General features: G+C 43.2%; 1 protein-coding gene across 1 annotated transcript in view; it reads right to left on the bottom strand.

Annotated features, from left to right (window-relative positions):
• Positions 1-420: 420 nt before the first annotated feature.
• Positions 421-18,440, bottom strand: part of Cfap53 (cilia and flagella associated protein 53) — a 109,670-nt gene continuing 91,650 nt past the window's right edge. Inside the window, exon 8 of the mRNA XM_052201446.1 lies at positions 421-741. Within this exon, the coding sequence (XP_052057406.1) occupies positions 513-741 (229 nt within the window). The 3' untranslated portion in view covers positions 421-512. The remainder of the gene's footprint in view (positions 742-18,440) is intronic.

Consider the following 18,440-nt stretch of genomic DNA (forward strand, 5'->3'; position numbering starts at 1 on the left):
ACCCAGAAAGTGCTCCAGTAACTGTGCTCCTCGAAGGTTTTCTTTTCAAGTTCCTGCCAGTCTTGAGCCTGATTTCCCACAGTGATGGATGTGGTTTGGAAGTGTAAGACAAACACATTCTTCCCCAGGTTACTTTTGGTCCATGATTTATCACAATAGGGGAGCCAGAACATGGCCCAAATTATAAACAAACCCATTTTCTTTACTAATTCCTGTCTCCTGGATTTTGGTAAAGCACCAAACAACAGGTTTACATCCTGTAAAACCACACAAACTGTACAGCAACCCTCTGTAACCGGAAGCTAAAATATTTCTTTATTCTTTTTAAGTTGATAATGTTAGGCATTTTTGCTGTAGCAATATAGAATTAACTAGAATCCAAAGAACAAATTTATTTGAAGAAAGAAAATTATGCCTAATAAAGTATACAAACTGGAGAAAATAGATTTTATCAGTTAGTGTAGTTAAAAAATATTGAAAGACCCAGAAAACATGCATTGATTTGTATAAAACTATAGAAGAGGCTTATCAGGATAACCCCTGCGCATCGGGTGAATGTTCTGGGACAGAGCTTGTTGCTCAGAGAGCATCTTCTGTATTTTTTCAAAGCAGACTTTGTTTGCTGCCAATCCTGCTTCAAATTCCTGGCGTTTCTCTTCCTTTTCTGCTTCTCGAGCCTGCTGCTGGTGGGCAATTTGCATCTGAAGTTGATTCCTGTACTCCTCAGCCAAAGCGCAGCGCCTAATGTTTTAAAGATAAAAAAGTAAAACATTAAAAGTTACCATTTGGATTTATTTATACCATTGTCATTAAATATACTGTGTATTCTTAATGTTTCCATTAATATGGTCTTGTGAATATCACTTTGAGACCGAAAACTGGGATTGTTAGGTCCTGTGACAGTTCTGTTTTTTAATATTTTATGAAACTCCATTGCTAAAGAGATGGCTCAGAGGTTGAGAGCACTGACTGCTCATTCAGAGGACCCAAATTCAGTTCTCTGCACCCAAGTTATAGGTTACAACCATCTATAACTCCAGTTCCAAAGGTTCCAATATCCTCTTCTGGCTTGAGGACACCAGGCACATGTGTGGTACTAGCAAAACATGTATAAATATACAATAAATACTTTTTTAATAAATAAAAAAGGCAACTCCAGTTAGTTGTTTCATAAATGACACTGATAGAATGACTGTGCCACTATCTTAAACCAAAACCCTGGTTAAGCATAGACAGCTCTTTAAAACACTTCTAACAGTCTCATTCACAGCTTTGTAGCATATCTGCTGTGGTCTCCCCTTGCTCTCTGACCCACATCTCCAATGTAGACTTTCACCTCCAGCCTCCCTTCCTCCCACTTATCCCATAATACCAGCCCCATCCACTAGCAGCCATTCTCTGGGAGCATGCTGGCCACACCAGACAGGGAAGTGGGTAGGCTATCTATAGATCTTCACCTCCCGTTCCTCTCCTCCAAATCCAAGTCCCCAATCTCATCACTAGCTCTGTAGCAGAACACCTGATGCATACCCACTCCTCTGCCCTGCTCCCTGTCTCCATTGAACTACACCGATATCAGCACCTCAAATTAAAATCTTCCCAAACCCAGATTCCTAAATGCCAGCATAAACACACAATAAGAGCCAATTACTCCTTGATAGAACTCAAGAACTACTACAGTAGACTTGGAGAAATGCAACACAGCTGAAACCCAAGACAAAAACCTTAACATTGAATATGATGGACCTCTTTATGAATATGATGGAATTCCATAAGAGGAAATGAATAAATATCTTAAAGAAATCTATGAAATCAAAGAGAAACAACAGAAGAAAATGAATAAAACAGTTCAAGACCTCCAAGTGGAAATAGAATTAATAAAGAAATCCAAACTGAAGGAAATCTGGGCATGAAAACCATTAGAACTAGAATATGCAAGCCACACTAACAGAATATGAGAGGTGGAAGAAAAAACTCAGGTATGGAAGACATGATAGGAGAAATGGATACCTCAGTCAAAGAAATATTACATCTTAAAAATTCTCTCCTGGCACAAAACACTCAGGAAATCTGGGACACTATGAAAAGACCAAATGTGAGAATAATAGAAATAAAGGAAGGAGAAGAAACCCAGGTCAAAGGCATAGAAAATATTTAGAAGAAAAATTTCCTAACCTAAAGAAGGAACTGCCTATCAAGATAAAAGAAGTATACAGAGCCAGGTGGTGGAGGCTCACACCTTTAATCCTGGCACTTGGGAGGCAGAGGTAGGTGGATTTCTGAGTTCAAGGCCAGCCTGGTCTGTAGAGTGAGTTCTAGGACAGCCAGGGCTACACAGAGAAACCCTGTCTTGGGAAAAAAAAAAAAAACCCAAAACCGAAGAAGAAGGAAAAGGAGGAGGAGGACAAAGAGGAAGAACAAGAGGGAGAAGAGGAGGGAGAAGAGGAGGGAGAAGAGGAGGGAGAAGAGGAAGAAGAGGAAGAGGAAGAAGAGGAGGAGGAGGAGGAGGAGGAGGAGGAGGAGGAGGAGGAGGAGAAGGGGAGGAGGAGGAGGAGGAGGAGGAGGAGGAGGAGGAGGAGGAGGAGGAGGAGGAGGAGGAGGAGGAGGAGGAGGAGGAGGAGGAGGAGGAGGAGGAGGAGGAGAAGGAGAAGGAGAAGGAGAAGGAGAAGGAGAAGGAGAAGGAGAAGGAGAAGGAGAAGGAGAAGGAGAAGGAGAAGGAGAAGGAGAAGGAGAAGGAGAAGGAGAAGGAGAAGGAGAAGGAGAAGGAGAAGGAGAAGGAGAAGGAGAAGGAGAAGGAGAAGGAGAAGGAGAAGGAGAAGGAGAAGGAGAAGGAGAAGGAGAAGGAGAAGGAGAAGGAGAAGGAGAAGGAGAAGGAGAAGGAGAAGGAGAAGGAGAAGGAGAAGGAGAAGGAGAAGGAGAAGGAGAAGGAGAAGGAGAAGGAGAAGGAGAAGGAGAAGGAGAAGGAGAAGGAGAAGGAGAAGGAGAAGGAGAAGGAGAAGGAGAAGGAGAAGGAGAAGGAGAAGGAGAAGGAGAAGGAGAAGGAGAAGGAGAAGGAGAAGGAGAAGGAGAAGGAGAAGGAGAAGGAGAAGGAGAAGGAGAAGGAGAAGGAGAAGGAGAAGGAGAAGGAGAAGGAGAAGGAGAAGGAGAAGGAGAAGGAGAAGGAGAAGGAGAAGGAGAAGGAGAAGGAGAAGGAGAAGGAGAAGGAGAAGGAGAAGGAGAAGGAGAAGGAGAAGGAGAAGGAGAAGGAGAAGGAGAAGGAGAAGGAGAAGGAGAAGGAGAAGGAGAAGGAGAAGGAGAAGGAGAAGGAGAAGGAGAAGGAGAAGGAGAAGGAGAAGGAGAAGGAGAAGGAGAAGGAGAAGGAGAAGGAGAAGGAGAAGGAGAAGGAGAAGGAGAAGGAGAAGGAGAAGGAGAAGGAGAAGGAGAAGGAGAAGGAGAAGGAGAAGGAGAAGGAGAAGGAGAAGGAGAAGGAGAAGGAGAAGGAGAAGGAGAAGGAGAAGGAGAAGGAGAAGGAGAAGGAGAAGGAGAAGGAGAAGGAGAAGGAGAAGGAGAAGGAGAAGGAGAAGGAGAAGGAGAAGGAGAAGGAGAAGGAGAAGGAGAAGGAGAAGGAGAAGGAGAAGGAGAAGGAGAAGGAGAAGGAGAAGGAGAAGGAGAAGGAGAAGGAGAAGGAGAAGGAGAAGGAGAAGGAGAAGGAGAAGGAGAAGGAGAAGGAGAAGGAGAAGGAGAAGGAGAAGGAGAAGGAGAAGGAGAAGGAGAAGGAGAAGGAGAAGGAGAAGGAGAAGGAGAAGGAGAAGGAGAAGGAGAAGGAGAAGGAGAAGGAGAAGGAGAAGGAGAAGGAGAAGGAGAAGGAGAAGGAGAAGGAGAAGGAGAAGGAGAAGGAGAAGGAGAAGGAGAAGGAGAAGGAGAAGGAGAAGGAGAAGGAGAAGGAGAAGGAGAAGGAGAAGGAGAAGGAGAAGGAGAAGGAGAAGGAGAAGGAGAAGGAGAAGGAGAAGGAGAAGGAGAAGGAGAAGGAGAAGGAGAAGGAGAAGGAGAAGGAGAAGGAGAAGGAGAAGGAGAAGGAGAAGGAGAAGGAGAAGGAGAAGGAGAAGGAGAAGGAGAAGGAGAAGGAGAAGGAGAAGGAGAAGGAGAAGGAGAAGGAGAAGGAGAAGGAGAAGGAGAAGGAGAAGGAGAAGGAGAAGGAGAAGGAGAAGGAGAAGGAGAAGGAGAAGGAGAAGGAGAAGGAGAAGGAGAAGGAGAAGGAGAAGGAGAAGGAGAAGGAGAAGGAGAAGGAGAAGGAGAAGGAGAAGGAGAAGGAGAAGGAGAAGGAGAAGGAGAAGGAGAAGGAGAAGGAGAAGACAAAATAGACTGGAAAGAAATTCCTGTAGTGCATAATAAACAAAACCATAAACACACAGAACACAGAACATTAAAAGCTGCAACTGAAAAAGACACAAAGGCAGACGTATTAGGAAAATACCTGACTTCATTCTGAAGTCTCTACAAACCAGAAGGACCTGGAAAAATGTTCTACAGACTCTAAGAGACCACAAATGACAGTCCTAGATACTATTACCCCCCCCCCCCCAAATCAATCACAATATATGGGAAAAAAGACATTCCATAATAAAATTAAATTTACGGAATATAAGTCTACAAATCTAGCCCTATAGAAGGTGTTAAAAGGAAAACTCCAACCTAAGAGGTTAACCATACCCAAGAAAGCACAAGTAGTTAATAATCCCAGACCAGCAAATCAGAACAGTGGAAACACACACACACACACAAACACACACCACCACCACCACCACCACCACCACCACCCCAACAAAACAATGGGAATCAACAAGCACTGTTCACTGCTTGCTATCAATACCAGTAGTCTCAATTCCCCAATTAAAAAAAAAAAGATACAGACTAACAGAACGGATGTGAAAACAGGTTCCACCCTTTTGTTGTATCCAAGAAACACACCCTAACATCAAAGATATCACTTCAGTATAAAAGGATAAAGGTCTTCCGAGCAAATGGATCTAAGAAACAAGTTGTGTAGCCACTTTAATATCTGACAAAATACTCATTGAATTAAAACTAATCAGATAGAGAGGGACACTACATATCACCTGTAAGACCTCCCAAAACTGAGGGTGCCCCAGCACCCCACACCTCGGAAGGCAACACCCAAATCACTTGAGAGAAATAGTCTCAATGCAATAACATGAGGATTTATTTATTCCAGAATTCTGGATTCCACAGCCATACACCTTGCAGGGCTAGAGGACTGTGGACCCCAAGTGCCAAATTGCGACGGCTTTTATAAGTTTACAATAAAGCCTGTGAATCACAAACCAATCATTTCTTAGCTTTGAAAGCCCGCGAAGCAAGCCAATCGATTTGTACCACTCCATAGTTTTTAGGCCAATCAGTTTAAATTATTGGAGCCTGCGCTCAGTGGACCAATTAGTTTCCTATTCTCTCGGATGTCTATAGCTGCGTGAACTCCTGGATAGGGGTAATGGCTGGTGTAAGAAGTTTACAGAAGCAAGATAGCTTAGCTCATTTCTAGTTACCTTACGGGGCCAGGATCACCTATTCAAGGCCTTTCTGCCTAGCTCTTAAAGGGTGGGCTCTGGACTGTGACCTTTTACCTAGTTTCTAACAAAGAGCACAAAGAGCGGGCTCTGGAATGTGAAGTGTTTGGGGCTCCTTAGAAGGCCAGAGTTAGGCTGTATTTTCTATTCTTTCACACCCAAAGGAAAATTTTACCAAGAGGACATTGTAATTCTTAACATGTATGCACCAAGCACAAGGCCACCAAAGTTCATAAAACACTACTACAGCTTAAATCACATATTGACCCTCACCCATTGATAGTGGGAGACTTTCATACCTGATTGTTGACAATAGATTCAGATAAAAATGAGGCAGAAATGTTAGAGCTAATTGATGTTATAAACCAAATAAATGGACCTAAAAGATATTTACAGAACATTTCACCCAAACACTAAAGAATATACCTTCTTCCCAGCCCTTCTTGGAACCTTTTCCAAAATTGGCCATATATTCAGTCACAAAGCAAGTCTTGAAAACAAAAACAGACAAAAAGCAAAACAATTGAAATAATGCCCTGTATTCTGTCTGACCAGCATGGATTAAACAAATATGAACAACAACAGAAACACTAGAAAGCTTACAAACCTACGGAAACTGAACAGGCCTCTACTGAATGAATATGGGTCAAGGAAAAAAAAAGTAAAACCTTTCTAGAATTGAATGAAAGTAAATTCTCTATATGCACAAATGTATGAGACTCAAGGCAGTTCTAAAAAGAAAGTTAATAGTGTAAGATCGCCCAAAACTGAGGGCGCCCCAGCACCCCATGCCTCGGAAGGTGACATCCATATCACTCACGAGAAACAGTCTTGATGCAATAACATGAGGATTTCTTTATTCCAGAATTCTGGGTTCCACAGCCGTACACCGTGCAGGGCTTGAGGACTGTGGACCCTGAGCAACTCAAGTCACGGGTATTTAAAGGGAAAAATCACAAGGCAAGGGGTGGAAGACAATCATGCACGGGACGGGAAGCACAGAATGAAAAAGTCCGGCAATAGTTTATGCCTTAAGGAAGGTTAAAGATTATCTGGAGCAAACATCTTTGGGGCATTGTAGAGTTAAACGTTGGGCCAGTCATCGGATGAGCTAGCTCCTGCGACAGGGTGAGCTATCTCTTGAGGCCAAAGGTCTCAAGCTGAGGCCAGAAAGGCGAGTTACTCAGTAACTCAGTGCTAAGCTAATTGCTGGGGTCTAAAAATATTGAGTTTGGGGGTAATGTCATTAGCAGTTTACAGAAGCAAGATGAACAGATAATTAGCTCATTTCTAGTTACCTTACGGGGCCAGGATCACTTATTCAAGGCCTTTTTGCCTAGCTCTTAACAAAGGGCAGGCTCTGGAATGTGAAGTGTTTGGGGCTCCTTAGAAGGCTGGCGTTAGAGCTTCTTTGGAGCAAGATAGCATTTTAAACTTTTGATTTCTTGGGGTCATTAGAGACATAGGCTGTATTTTTTATCCTTTCAATAGCACTAAGGGCCTACATTTAAAACAAAAATGGAGAGATCACATACTAGTAACTTAACAGCACACCTGAGAACTCTAGAACAAAAAGAAAAAAAATCAAGCCCAAAAGAAGTGGCAGGCAAGAAATAATCAAACTTAGGGCTGAAGTCAATAACCTAGAAACAAACAAACAATGATAACAAAACAACAACAACAACAACAACACAAAGAATCAAGGAAACAAAATCTTAGTTCTTTGAGAAAAATCATTAAGGTTAATAAAGAGTTATCCAAAAAGGCAGAGAAGGTGTATCCAAATTGATGAAATAGAGATAGAGGGGGGCCATAACAGACACAAAAGAAATGCATAGAATGATAATGACATACTTTAAACACCTGTACTCCACCACACAGGATTTGAACAATAGGTTCAGATTAGAAGATATTTACATTTGAGGAACCTCATACAAAGGCCTTAACAGGTGGGTGTTGGGCAAGCTAGAAAGAATTTACATTTGAGTTGGTACAAAGCTCAAAGCTACCTCCCCCACCCCAGAGGCCAGGCTTTCTGTCTTTTGAGTTGCTAACTTGCAACTGAATTGGACACCTCAGGGACATCTGCCGACAAGTTAACCCTGTTCCACTTTTAACTCTTGACCTTGTTTGTTAAGCAGACAGGCTGTCTCCATCCAGGCTCACCTGGAGAGAAAGATCCAATGTCTCTTAAAGACATTGGCAGACCCCACCTAGGGAGTCTTTGACCAAAACAACATTCTTAGCTTATCTAGGTGTGACTCAGGATACAGTTCATAGTTTTTACTCAGAGAGACTCCCCGATTAGTTCCTTGGGCTGGGGCTGGAGGCTGTAGCCGGAACTGATTGCCAGGTGCCTAGGGCGGCCCCCCAGCCCGGCACAGTGAAGAATGCGGCAGGTGGACTAGGCAGAGGTGCTCTTGGGAGGACAGCGCAAGCCAGGCAGCTCTCCAAGCTCTGCAATGCCGCCATCCTCACCCAGGAGGCTAGGCACAGGAGCCATCCTTCTCCAGCTCCCGGACTAGCATAATAGCGGGGCCATGATGAAGAAGCAGTTTAACCGCATGTGCCAATTGACCAACCAGATGATAGGCAAACACCCTGTACTACCCGGGAAAACCGAAGCTTTGACAGATGAATGTGATGCTTAATTTGAGATGTTAATTTGACTGGACCAGGGGATACCCAGAATAATACACTCAGATCCAAAAACCACCTCGGTGTCTGTGTGTCATTTTCGCCGAATCCATGCCTTCCTGGACCAAAAGGATCCTGATTATTCCGTGGCTGAGCTTGGACTGCGGCACCCAGGGGCAAATGATTTTAGCACAGAATTCTATCAGACTTTCAAAGAGTTGATACCAATACCCTAAAATTATTCTACAAAATAGAAATTGAAGCAACATTTCCAAATTCACTTAACTAGGCATAGAATCCATGATAATCAAATCACATAAAGACCCAATGAAGAAACAGAATTACAGATCAGTCTCCCTTATGAACATTAGATGCAAAAATTCTCAATAAAATATTTGCAAACTGAATCCAAGAACACATCCAAAAAAAAAATCATCCACCATGATCAAGTGAGCTTTATCCCAGAGATACAGGGATGGTTAAGTATACATAAATCAATAATTGTAATACACCATATAAACAAACTAAAAGACAAAAATCACATGATCATCTTCTCAGATGCAGAAAATGCTTTTGAAAAAAATCCAGCACCCATTCGTGATAAAAGTCCTGGAGAGATTAGGGATATAAGGGAGATATCTCAGGATAACAAAGGCAGTTTACAGAAATCCCAGAGCAACAATATTTAATATTGTTTAAATAGAGACTGGAAGCAATTCCATTAGTATCAAGAACAAGACAGGGTTTTCTATTCACCTATACAATATAGTACTTGAAGTTATAGCTAGAATAACACAACTGACAGAGATTAAAGGGATACAAATTGCAAAGGAGAAAGTCAAAATATCCCTATTTTCAGATGATATGATAGAATACAAAAGAAACCCCTATGGCTAAAAAACGCTTTCAGCAGAATATCTTGATACATAATTAACTCAAAAAATTCAGTACCCTTCCTAATGACAAACTGAGAAAGAAGTCAGGGAAATATCACTTTTATCTTGTGGTAACTCTAACTAAGCAAGCAAAAGACTTGTATGATAAAACTTTAAGACATTAAGGAGAGAAGTTGAAGATGATATCAGAAGATGAAAAAAAAAATCTCCCATGCTCATGGATCTGTAGGACTGATATAGTAAAAATGACCATGCTATCAAAATCAATCTGCAGATTCAATGCAGTCCCCATCAAAATTCTACCACAACCCTTCACAGATCTTGAAAGAACAATTTTATCTTTACCTGGAGACACAAAAACCCAGGAAAGATAAAACAATACTGTATAATAAAAATCTCCTAGAGGTACACTATCCTTAGCCTCAAATCGTATCACAGAGCTATAGTACTAAACCAAAAACAAATGTGGTATTTACATTGATTAATGGAATAGTTCTACAAAACCTTTGGACACTTGATTTCTTTTTACAAATAGGCCAGAAATACACATTGGAATAAAGTCCAGTGTAAATGTGTTGGAGTCCAGCTGTGATTTCCTAACTTCTCAAACAGGTGAGGTCTGCAGGATCCGATTCCTGCCAGAAGTGAGTATGGGTAAAGGGTTTGGTTGGAAGATGTGGAGAGCTGTGCAGTACTGCACCTTAAAGATGGTGCCCGTTCCCGCCTTCTCCTGTGCCACAGAGAGCATTCTCTGTGGTAAACAACTCCTTATTTGGTTGTGGCTGTTGATCTACGGTTGTTTCCGCATATGTGGACCTATCTGCTTGCACCACGTGGCTCACATGGATTGGCTGCCTAGGGGTTTCTTAAGCTTTGCACTGGTGTTTTCCGGGGTCAGAAGTCAGAAGTCAGAAGTTAGAAGATTGTTCAAGGGTTCCTGAATAAACTGCTTAAAGAAGAGTTCGTGTGCTGCCTCTTTCCTCACTGGTCGAGTCAGGCGCAACAAGTGGTGGCCTGTACAGAGACCTGACCTTTCCTCTCCAAGGAATGGCTCAGAACTTTTTGCAGTCAGGGTAGCGCACTGGTAAATTCCCAAGGTAAGGTGGGACAATAAAGACCGCTGAGAGTGCGGCTAGTTTACTCTGCCCTGTAGATAAAGGGAGAGTGGAAGAGTTTGCAAGACGGCAAACCCAAAGGAAAGGGGATTCATGTAGTAGCGAACCAAAAGTAAAGCAGTTACAGACATCTTTTGGCGATTATAGTCATGGGCGCTTCTCATTCACACCCAATTTTTCTGGCTCTGAACGAGCTGCTTCGCTCTAAGAATTTGAAACTGAAAAGAAGTACTTTGGAGACATTCATAAATGAATGTGATACTGTTGCACCCTGTTTCGCTGTATCTGGAAACAATGATTGCTTGCTGGGATAAGTTGGGAAGAGATCTTGATTTTGCATGGAACCAGGGGACATTAAAAGGTGGTGTCCGCCTGGGTTTGGAGGTTAATAAAAGGCTGTCTTGAGGATCAAAAGTGCAGTAAGGCAGTTGAGAACGGGCAGGCGGCCTTAGAGATGTTACAGGAAGAGAGATCAGAAAGGGCCAAAAGCGAGAAGGGAGAAAGGCTTTACCTGGATCTCGAAGATATGGAGAGCTCGGAAGCTACAGACTCCGATGAGAAAATTCAGGCCCTCATTGAACGAATAGAGAGGACTAAGATTAGGAAGAAGGAAAGGAAAAAGGAGAAAGAAAAATCTTGGACAGATGCCGGGTTGGTGAATGTTTGTGTACCCACTGCTCCGCCACCGTATCCAGAGGTGGGGCAACCCGCCCCAGCTACATGTTCGGGGTGGTCCTTTTGTCCAGGGACCTGGAAGCAAGTCCGCACCGAGTTTCAGCTTGCATACATACCCTGTGTTTCAAGATCCCCAAGGGCAGAGGTATCACGAGCCCTTGGAGTTTAAAACTATTAAGTCGTTGGCTGAGTCAGTTCGTACACCACGGCTTCTTTTACAATGGCCCAGGTTGAAGCCCTCAACAGACATTGCATGACGCCCGGCGATTGGAGCAACTTGGCTCGTGCATGTCTGAGTCCGGGACAATATCTGGACTGGAAAGCCTTTTTAATTGAGTATGCTAATGAGCAAGCTGTTGCCAATCAAGCAGCCGGTAATCAAGCTTGGGATAGAGGCATGCTGCTAGGACAGGGTAGCTTTGCAAATCAGCAGACAGGATATCCTGCACAGGAGTTTGAACAAGTGAATCAGATTGCCATAAGGGCCTGGAAGTCGCTCCCAAATAAAGGGGAAGTGACTGGCAACCTTACAGAAATTTTACAGGGACCCATGGAAATACTTCAGCCCCATTGCAGCCTATGTGGGCCCCCTTTTGTACGGGAGATATCGGGGGAGACGGAAGGTTTCCCTGGACGGGTTGTCAAAGCAGAGATGTAGTGGAAGACTGTTTTTCCTTTTCTCCTTCTATAAGTACTTGCTTTAACAGCACTTTTCCCAGGGTTAATTTTACCAATCAAGACCCTGTTTATATGCATACTGCTAAATCCTTTTGATTCCTGGCTGTTGTGTGGTATAAATGGTAGTTGCACAGAGAATGGTTAAACTGCACCAATAGTACGTGCTTTTATATACTTTGCTGGAATGCTAGCTCACATCCCTTGGCTATAGTCACACGGATGCCTCGGTACGTACCTGTTCCGGTGGAGGCACCTAGCAGTATGGCCTTGCTGAGACCAAAAAGAGACTTTGGCATAACCGCTGCCATTACAACGGCAGCAGTTGGAGCTACTGTCTCAGCTGTGGCATTATCAAGCTCGATTCAGACAGCATCCACTCTAAATAATTTATCTGCTAATGTAGCTCATGCCTTGGACTTGCAAACGTCTCTTAATGCACAAGTCGAGGGCGGCTTGATGATTGTGAATTAGCGCATAGATCTGGTGCAAGAGCAAGTTGCCACTCCTTGGCAACTGGCTCAATTGGGCTGTGAGTGGAAAATGCAGGGATTACAATACAGTAATTGTACAAGAGCAGCAAACTTGTCTAAGTCTCTGTCTAGCTTTCTTCTGCAGAATTGGTCACTTGAATTTGAAGATACCTTGAAGGAGATTGGCAGTGACTCATGTGAATTCAACCAGAGTGGACATCTCCTTTGCATCAGGAATATTGGCATGGATGGCCTCTGCTATGAATCATCTGAAGGAATGGGTGGGCATGGGGGCTTTGGCAGGACTCCTAGTGCTAGTCTCCCTTGTCTGCCTGTGGTGTCTTTGTAAGATTAGAGTCATAGGAAAACGCGACACAGCTATGATCATTCAAGCCTTTACAGCCATTGAGGCAGGACAGTCCCCGCAGGCATGGTTAGCCACCATGAAAGCCTGATCTACGCGCTCAGGATGTGAGGCTAAGCACTGCACTCTCGACCAATGGCTTATGGTTGGAGAAGAGCATATCTGATTGCATGCAGGTCAATACCTAAACTCCTGCCTCTGAGAAAAGGTGTGGGCGGGTCTGATGACTGCTGGATGGATGACATCTGAGTAGGCATCTACACAATGTCCTAGACATGATTTTCAGAAATCAGACCTCTACTCTTGCCTGTTGTGCTTTATAAACAAAAAGGGAGAACTGTGGAGAGCTGTGCAGTACTGCACCTTAAAGATGGCGCCCGTTTCCGCCTTCTCCTGTGCCACAGAGAGTATTCTCTGTGGTAAACAACTCCTTATTTGGTTGTGGCTGTTGATCTATGGTTGTTTCCGCATATGTGGACCTATCTGCTTGCACCATGTGGCTCACATGGGTTGGCTGCCTAGGGGGTTCTTAAGCTTTGCATGGGTGTTTCCCGGGCTCAGAAGTCAGAAGATAGAAGATTGTTCAAGGGTTCCTGAATAAACTGCTTAAAGAAGAGTTTCGTGGGCTGCGTCTTTCTTCGCTGGTCGAGTCAGGTGCAACAGGCAGAGGACTTCCATGAGGACTTTAGTGTTATAGCTCTTTTAGACGGTACCCAATGAAACAGCTTTCTTAGCAGATTTTCAATTAAACAGCATGTGTGCACACACTTCATTCAGGGTGAACAAAGGCTGTATATAAACCTTGGAGAGTTCTTAGGGTAAAATTTCATTGGCTGGAGTTTATAGTTCTGTGAATGCCTCATTTGTATGGAGAGGCATTCTTGGAATCCCAGTTACTTGCTGGGCATATTCTTATAAGAAAAGAGGAAGTGGAACTTGTAGGTTTGCCACAGACTGTGATATTCCTCAGGTAGAAGATTGGGAGTTAGGATCCCCAGATCAGGCCGAAAAGGGGAAGCCTGACTAAGGAAAGGGAGTCCCCCATTTTGTGCTGAGCTCAGAGTAGCTATCTGGATGGTAAACTTCAACCTTAGTAATGAGGTACAACAAGCCAGCATCTTCAATAGATGGTGCTGGCCAAACTGGATGTCTGTATGTAGAATCCAAATAGATCCATTACTTACCACTCAGCATAACACTCAACTCTAAATGGATCAAAGACCTCAGTGTAGGGAATGATTCTGATGCTAAGGTCCTGTTACCCAATTGGTCCTTGATCTGTCAGTAAAGAAAGCTTTGGGCCAATTTCAGGGACTGGTGGGACTTCTGGGTCCCTGAAGGCAGGAAGGAGGACACAAGGGAAGAGAATAGATTTCACCATGACTTGGAGAGAAGAGAACCAGGCAACCATGTGAGATCTCAAAACAGGCTGCTCCAACAGGCAGGTGGTCAGAGAAGTTTAGCAAGTGAAGTTTAGGGCAGATGGAGAGATGGAGACAAGAAATTAGTAAGGGCACACTTTTCCAGGTGGGAGATAGTAGCCCTCAGAAATTGTGCCAGAAGGCAAAATGAAATTGAAAAACTATGTGTCTGTGTCTTTTATTGGAGGATTTAAGGGAAGCTGGGAGAGGGATGGTGGATCAGTCACTTCCCAGAGCTAACAACAGGTAGAGTGTAAAACTATATGCAACACCTCAATATCAAACCACATACAATGAACCAGACAGAAGAGAAGGCAAAGACAAGCTTTCAACTCATCAGCACATGAAAAGACATTCTGAACGGAACACTGTTAGCACAAGCACTAAGATCAACAATTAATAAATAGTGCCAAGTCCTGAATGGCTATGGAAGGGATGGTGTAGCACAGTTCTCACTTCTGGAGCAGAGACAGCAGAGGGCGTGGGCCTCCATCAGTGTTCAGGGTTCCTATGTATAAGGCTTGTTTGTATAATTATGTACATGTTTTCATGTTCCTTCTTCAGGAATGCTCTCATGCTCTCCCTGTTAAGGTTAATGACTCCTTGATAATTAAAAACAGCATGAGCCTGGGGGTTGTGGGGGTGGCAAGAATGTGTTCCTTAACAAAATGTTAAATTTTGTGACCTTCAGAACAGCCCTTAAGTCTTTGGGAAAGAACTCTGAAAACATGAAAAAATAATATATAATTTCTCAACTATGTAAGATATAAAACTGCAATATGAATTGTATGGTGGGCTTCATGGTTCTAAAAGAATTGAGACAGATATACTAATGAGCCAGCTTGTCAGAAAGATATTAAGGAAGGAGATAAAGATATTTTGGGAGTAGTGATTGCAGGGCAAGGTCCCACCCAGCCAAATTTATTGTTTATATATACTTATATTGGCAGGCAGATTTATGAGTTCAAGGTCAGCCTGGGACAGAGCGAGTTTAGGCTCAGGCATGGTGAGAGTGGTGATCTCAGAGCTGGATCCTACCTAGCTAGCTTACTGTCTGTGCTTTCAAAGGCAAGCAAATCTCTGAATTCATTTGCTATGTTTAAGAAAAAAATATGTACTTGCTGCATTTTCTAAGAATCAGGGACTAAGGACATTGTCTCAGTCAGGGTTCCTATTCCTGTATAAACACCATGACCAAGAAGTGAGTTGGAGAGGAAAGGGTTTATTCTGCTTACACCTTCACACAGCTGTTCATCACCAAAGGAAGTCAGAACTGGAACTCAAGCAGGTTAGGAAGCAGGAACTGATGCAGAGGCCATGGAGGGATGTTTCTTACTGGCTTGCTTCCCCTGGCTTGCTGAGCCTGCTCTCTTATAGAACCCAAGAATACCAGCCCAGGGATGGTACCACCCACAAGGGGCCCTCCCCCCTTGATCACTAACTGAGAAAATGCCCCACAGCTGGATCTCATGGAGGCACTTCCCCAACTGAAGCTCCTTTATCTGTGATAACTCCAGCCTGTGTCAAGTTGACACACAAAACCAGCCAGTACAGACATAAAATGCTGATTTATGGAATAATCAAAAGGGAACCTGGGGTGATGACTGAATTGCTATGCAAATAAAAGACTAGGCTTTGGTGCACAAGAGCTGACCTATCTAGATGCCTGTCTGGAGAGCCATCTTGAGCAGAACACAGAATTGTCAACTTGTACCCATAATTGACTTTTTTTTTTTTTTTTTTTTTGGTTTTTCAAGACAGGATTTCTCTGTGTAGCCCTGGCTGTCCTGGAACTCACTTTGTAGACCAGCCTGGCCTCGAACTCAGAAATCAGCCTGCCTCTGCCTTCCAAGTGCTGGGATTAAAGGCACGTGCCACCACTGCCTGGCCATAATTGACTTTAAATTGGGTTTTTTTTTCCCCCCACTATTTCCAAACACCCCTTCCTTGGCAATCCTTCTCCAAGATGAGGCTGATACTTAGCAAAAGAAGAACTTAAAACTGAAAAGTTTTTATAATGGCAAATGACACTATCATCCAGACACATTGGCAGCCTGCATAATGGAAAAAATTTTATCCACTACACAGTAAATATCCGAAGAGGGTTAATATCCAAAATATATAAAGAACTCAAAAACTAGATAGGAACGAAAACAACCCAATTTAAATACAAAAAGTGGAGTCAAATCTAAACAGAGAATTCACAAAAGATGAAACTCAATTGGCTGAGAAATGTTCAATATTTCTTGCCATCAGGAAAATATTAACCAAAACTTCTGGGGAAACCATACCATGACAGGGACTGCCCACAGCAGACTGGGGTAGAGACATCTCAGATGCCCTTGGCAGCTTCTTGTGAAAAAGGATGGCATCTGGGACCCTGAGAAGCTGGAGACACATCCCTCCAAGGACCAGACATCAGAAATAAGGGACTGCATGCAATAGGTCAGGATGGAGACATCTCAGTAGCCCATGGCAGCTCTTTGTAAAAGAAATAGTGCTCCCATTTTTCCTAAACTTAGCTCTGGTCAACAGCTGTATTGATTTCATTTGTGCTTTTAGTTGGCTTTGGTGTGCATAATTATTCTATTTTATCTGACTTTCCTACTCCCTTTTTGTTTTGGTGAATTCTGTAAAACTAGAGGTTCCTTGATGTAATGATTCTTAGACAATTAAAAATTGTGGCATAGAGGCACAGTACAGTCCTAATGGCCCAGGTGTATGCTGTGTGCTCTCATCTTGAAAACAAAGTAATAAATGCACAGTGGCAGTTTCAGGTTAATGTTTGGCTTGCAAAGAAAGTTTGAAGAAATGATGTTTAGAAATATTAGAAAATGAAACAGAGCCACATACTACTAGAGTCATACAGGGTCCATTACCAGAAAGTGAAGGAATTTACTGGAATTGTGAAAGGGCATTAGTAAAAGAGACACAATCATGAAATAAGGGAACACAAATATGGATACTTTAATTCAGAAAGGAAAAAAATATTGAAGTTATAGAATGAGTTTTGCACAACAATTGAGAGTAGTTCCTGGCCTCCTTTGTTTATGTATGGATAAGAAAGTATAGAATACATAAAATTATATATTAGTAAAATTATGTCAAAACACTGGGACTCTTAGAAGAGTTATTGTGTGCAATGCACAGTAGCTGAAAGCTAACATTACTGCTGAGTTAAGGGTTAACTTGATTCTTTCTGGCCACTGCCTGACAGCTTTGCATGTAGCTGACCTCGGGGCTCTAGCTCTGAAGTATAATAAGTCAAAAGTTAAAGTTTAAATAATGATAAGTTTGCAATTATTATTTTGGCCACAGGCCTGGGACTAGGGAAAGCTTGGAACTTTGAGGAGAAATTGTAATTCTTGATTCTTTGTAGGACGTGGCTATTCCTTTGAACCTTTGAATTTGATTTCGCAATGATTATACAATGTCTTTTTCTTTTCCTACCTGCTTTTGGAGTAACAATAAAAGACTGGGGCAAGGTAAAGGCAACAGAGAGAGAGAGAGAGAGAGAGAGAGAGAGAGAGAGAGAGAGAGAGAGGAGAATGGACTTTAAAAAGAAAGAATGTGTGGTGTGCTTGGAGAGAGTGTGTGTATGAAGAGTGTGTGAGGAGTGTGTGTGAGGAGTGTGTGTGAGGAGTGTGTGTGAGGAGTGTGTGTGTGTGTGTGTGTGTGTAAGAAGAACACACAGAGTGAGCGTGTGAGTATGAGAAAGGGAGCAAACAAGAGAGAAAAACCTCCAGCCTAAGGAGAGAGCAAAAGTGTGTGCAGCTTCAAGCTTCAAGTAAGAGAGGGAGAGGGAGAAGGAGAGGGACAGGGACAGGGACAGGGAGAGGGACAGGGAGAGGGAGAAGAAGGAGAGGGAGAGGGAACAGGGACAGGATAGGACAGGGACAGGGACAAGGAGAGGACTTTAAGCCTTGAAAAATTACCTGACAGCTTGTATCGAAAAGTTGTCTGTGTTTGTTTATTATGTGCCTTCCAGATATCCCTGCTTCTGAAAGGATAAGAATTACAGCCTAAAAATCCCCAGTGCCTAACTCTCAAATGACCCCAAGAAGTCAGAAGTTTAAAATGCTATCTTGCTCCAAAGAAGCTCTAACTCCAGCCTTCTAAGGAGCCCCAAACACCTCAAATCCCAGAGCCCACTCTTTGTTAGAAACTAGGTAAAAGGTCACATTCCTTGAGCCTGCTCTTTGTTAGAAACTAGGTGAAAGGTCCGCATTCCAGAGCCCGCCCTTTGTTAGGAGCTTGGCAAAAGGGCCTTGAGTATATGCCCCACCCCCAAGGCAACGGGAAATGAGCTAATTAGTTGCTTATCTTGCTTCTGTAAACTGCTTATGCCATCACCCCCACCCAGGAGCTCACGCAACTATAAACCTCCGAGAAAATAGGAAACTGATTATTCCATGGAGTGTGGGCTCGGATAATTTAAACTGATTGGCCTAAAAACCTATGGAGTGGTACAAATCGATTGGCTCGCACTATGCGGGCTCGAAATGCTAAGGAATGATTGGTTTGTGATGCTCAGGCTTTGTTGTAAACCCATAAAAGCTGTCCCGATTCTGCACTGGGGGTTCCACAGTCCTCTACCCCTGCGAGGTATATGACTGTGAG

Source organism: Apodemus sylvaticus, chromosome 13 (assembly GCF_947179515.1).
Source record: "Apodemus sylvaticus chromosome 13, mApoSyl1.1, whole genome shotgun sequence".
NCBI lineage: Eukaryota > Metazoa > Chordata > Mammalia > Rodentia > Muridae > Apodemus > Apodemus sylvaticus.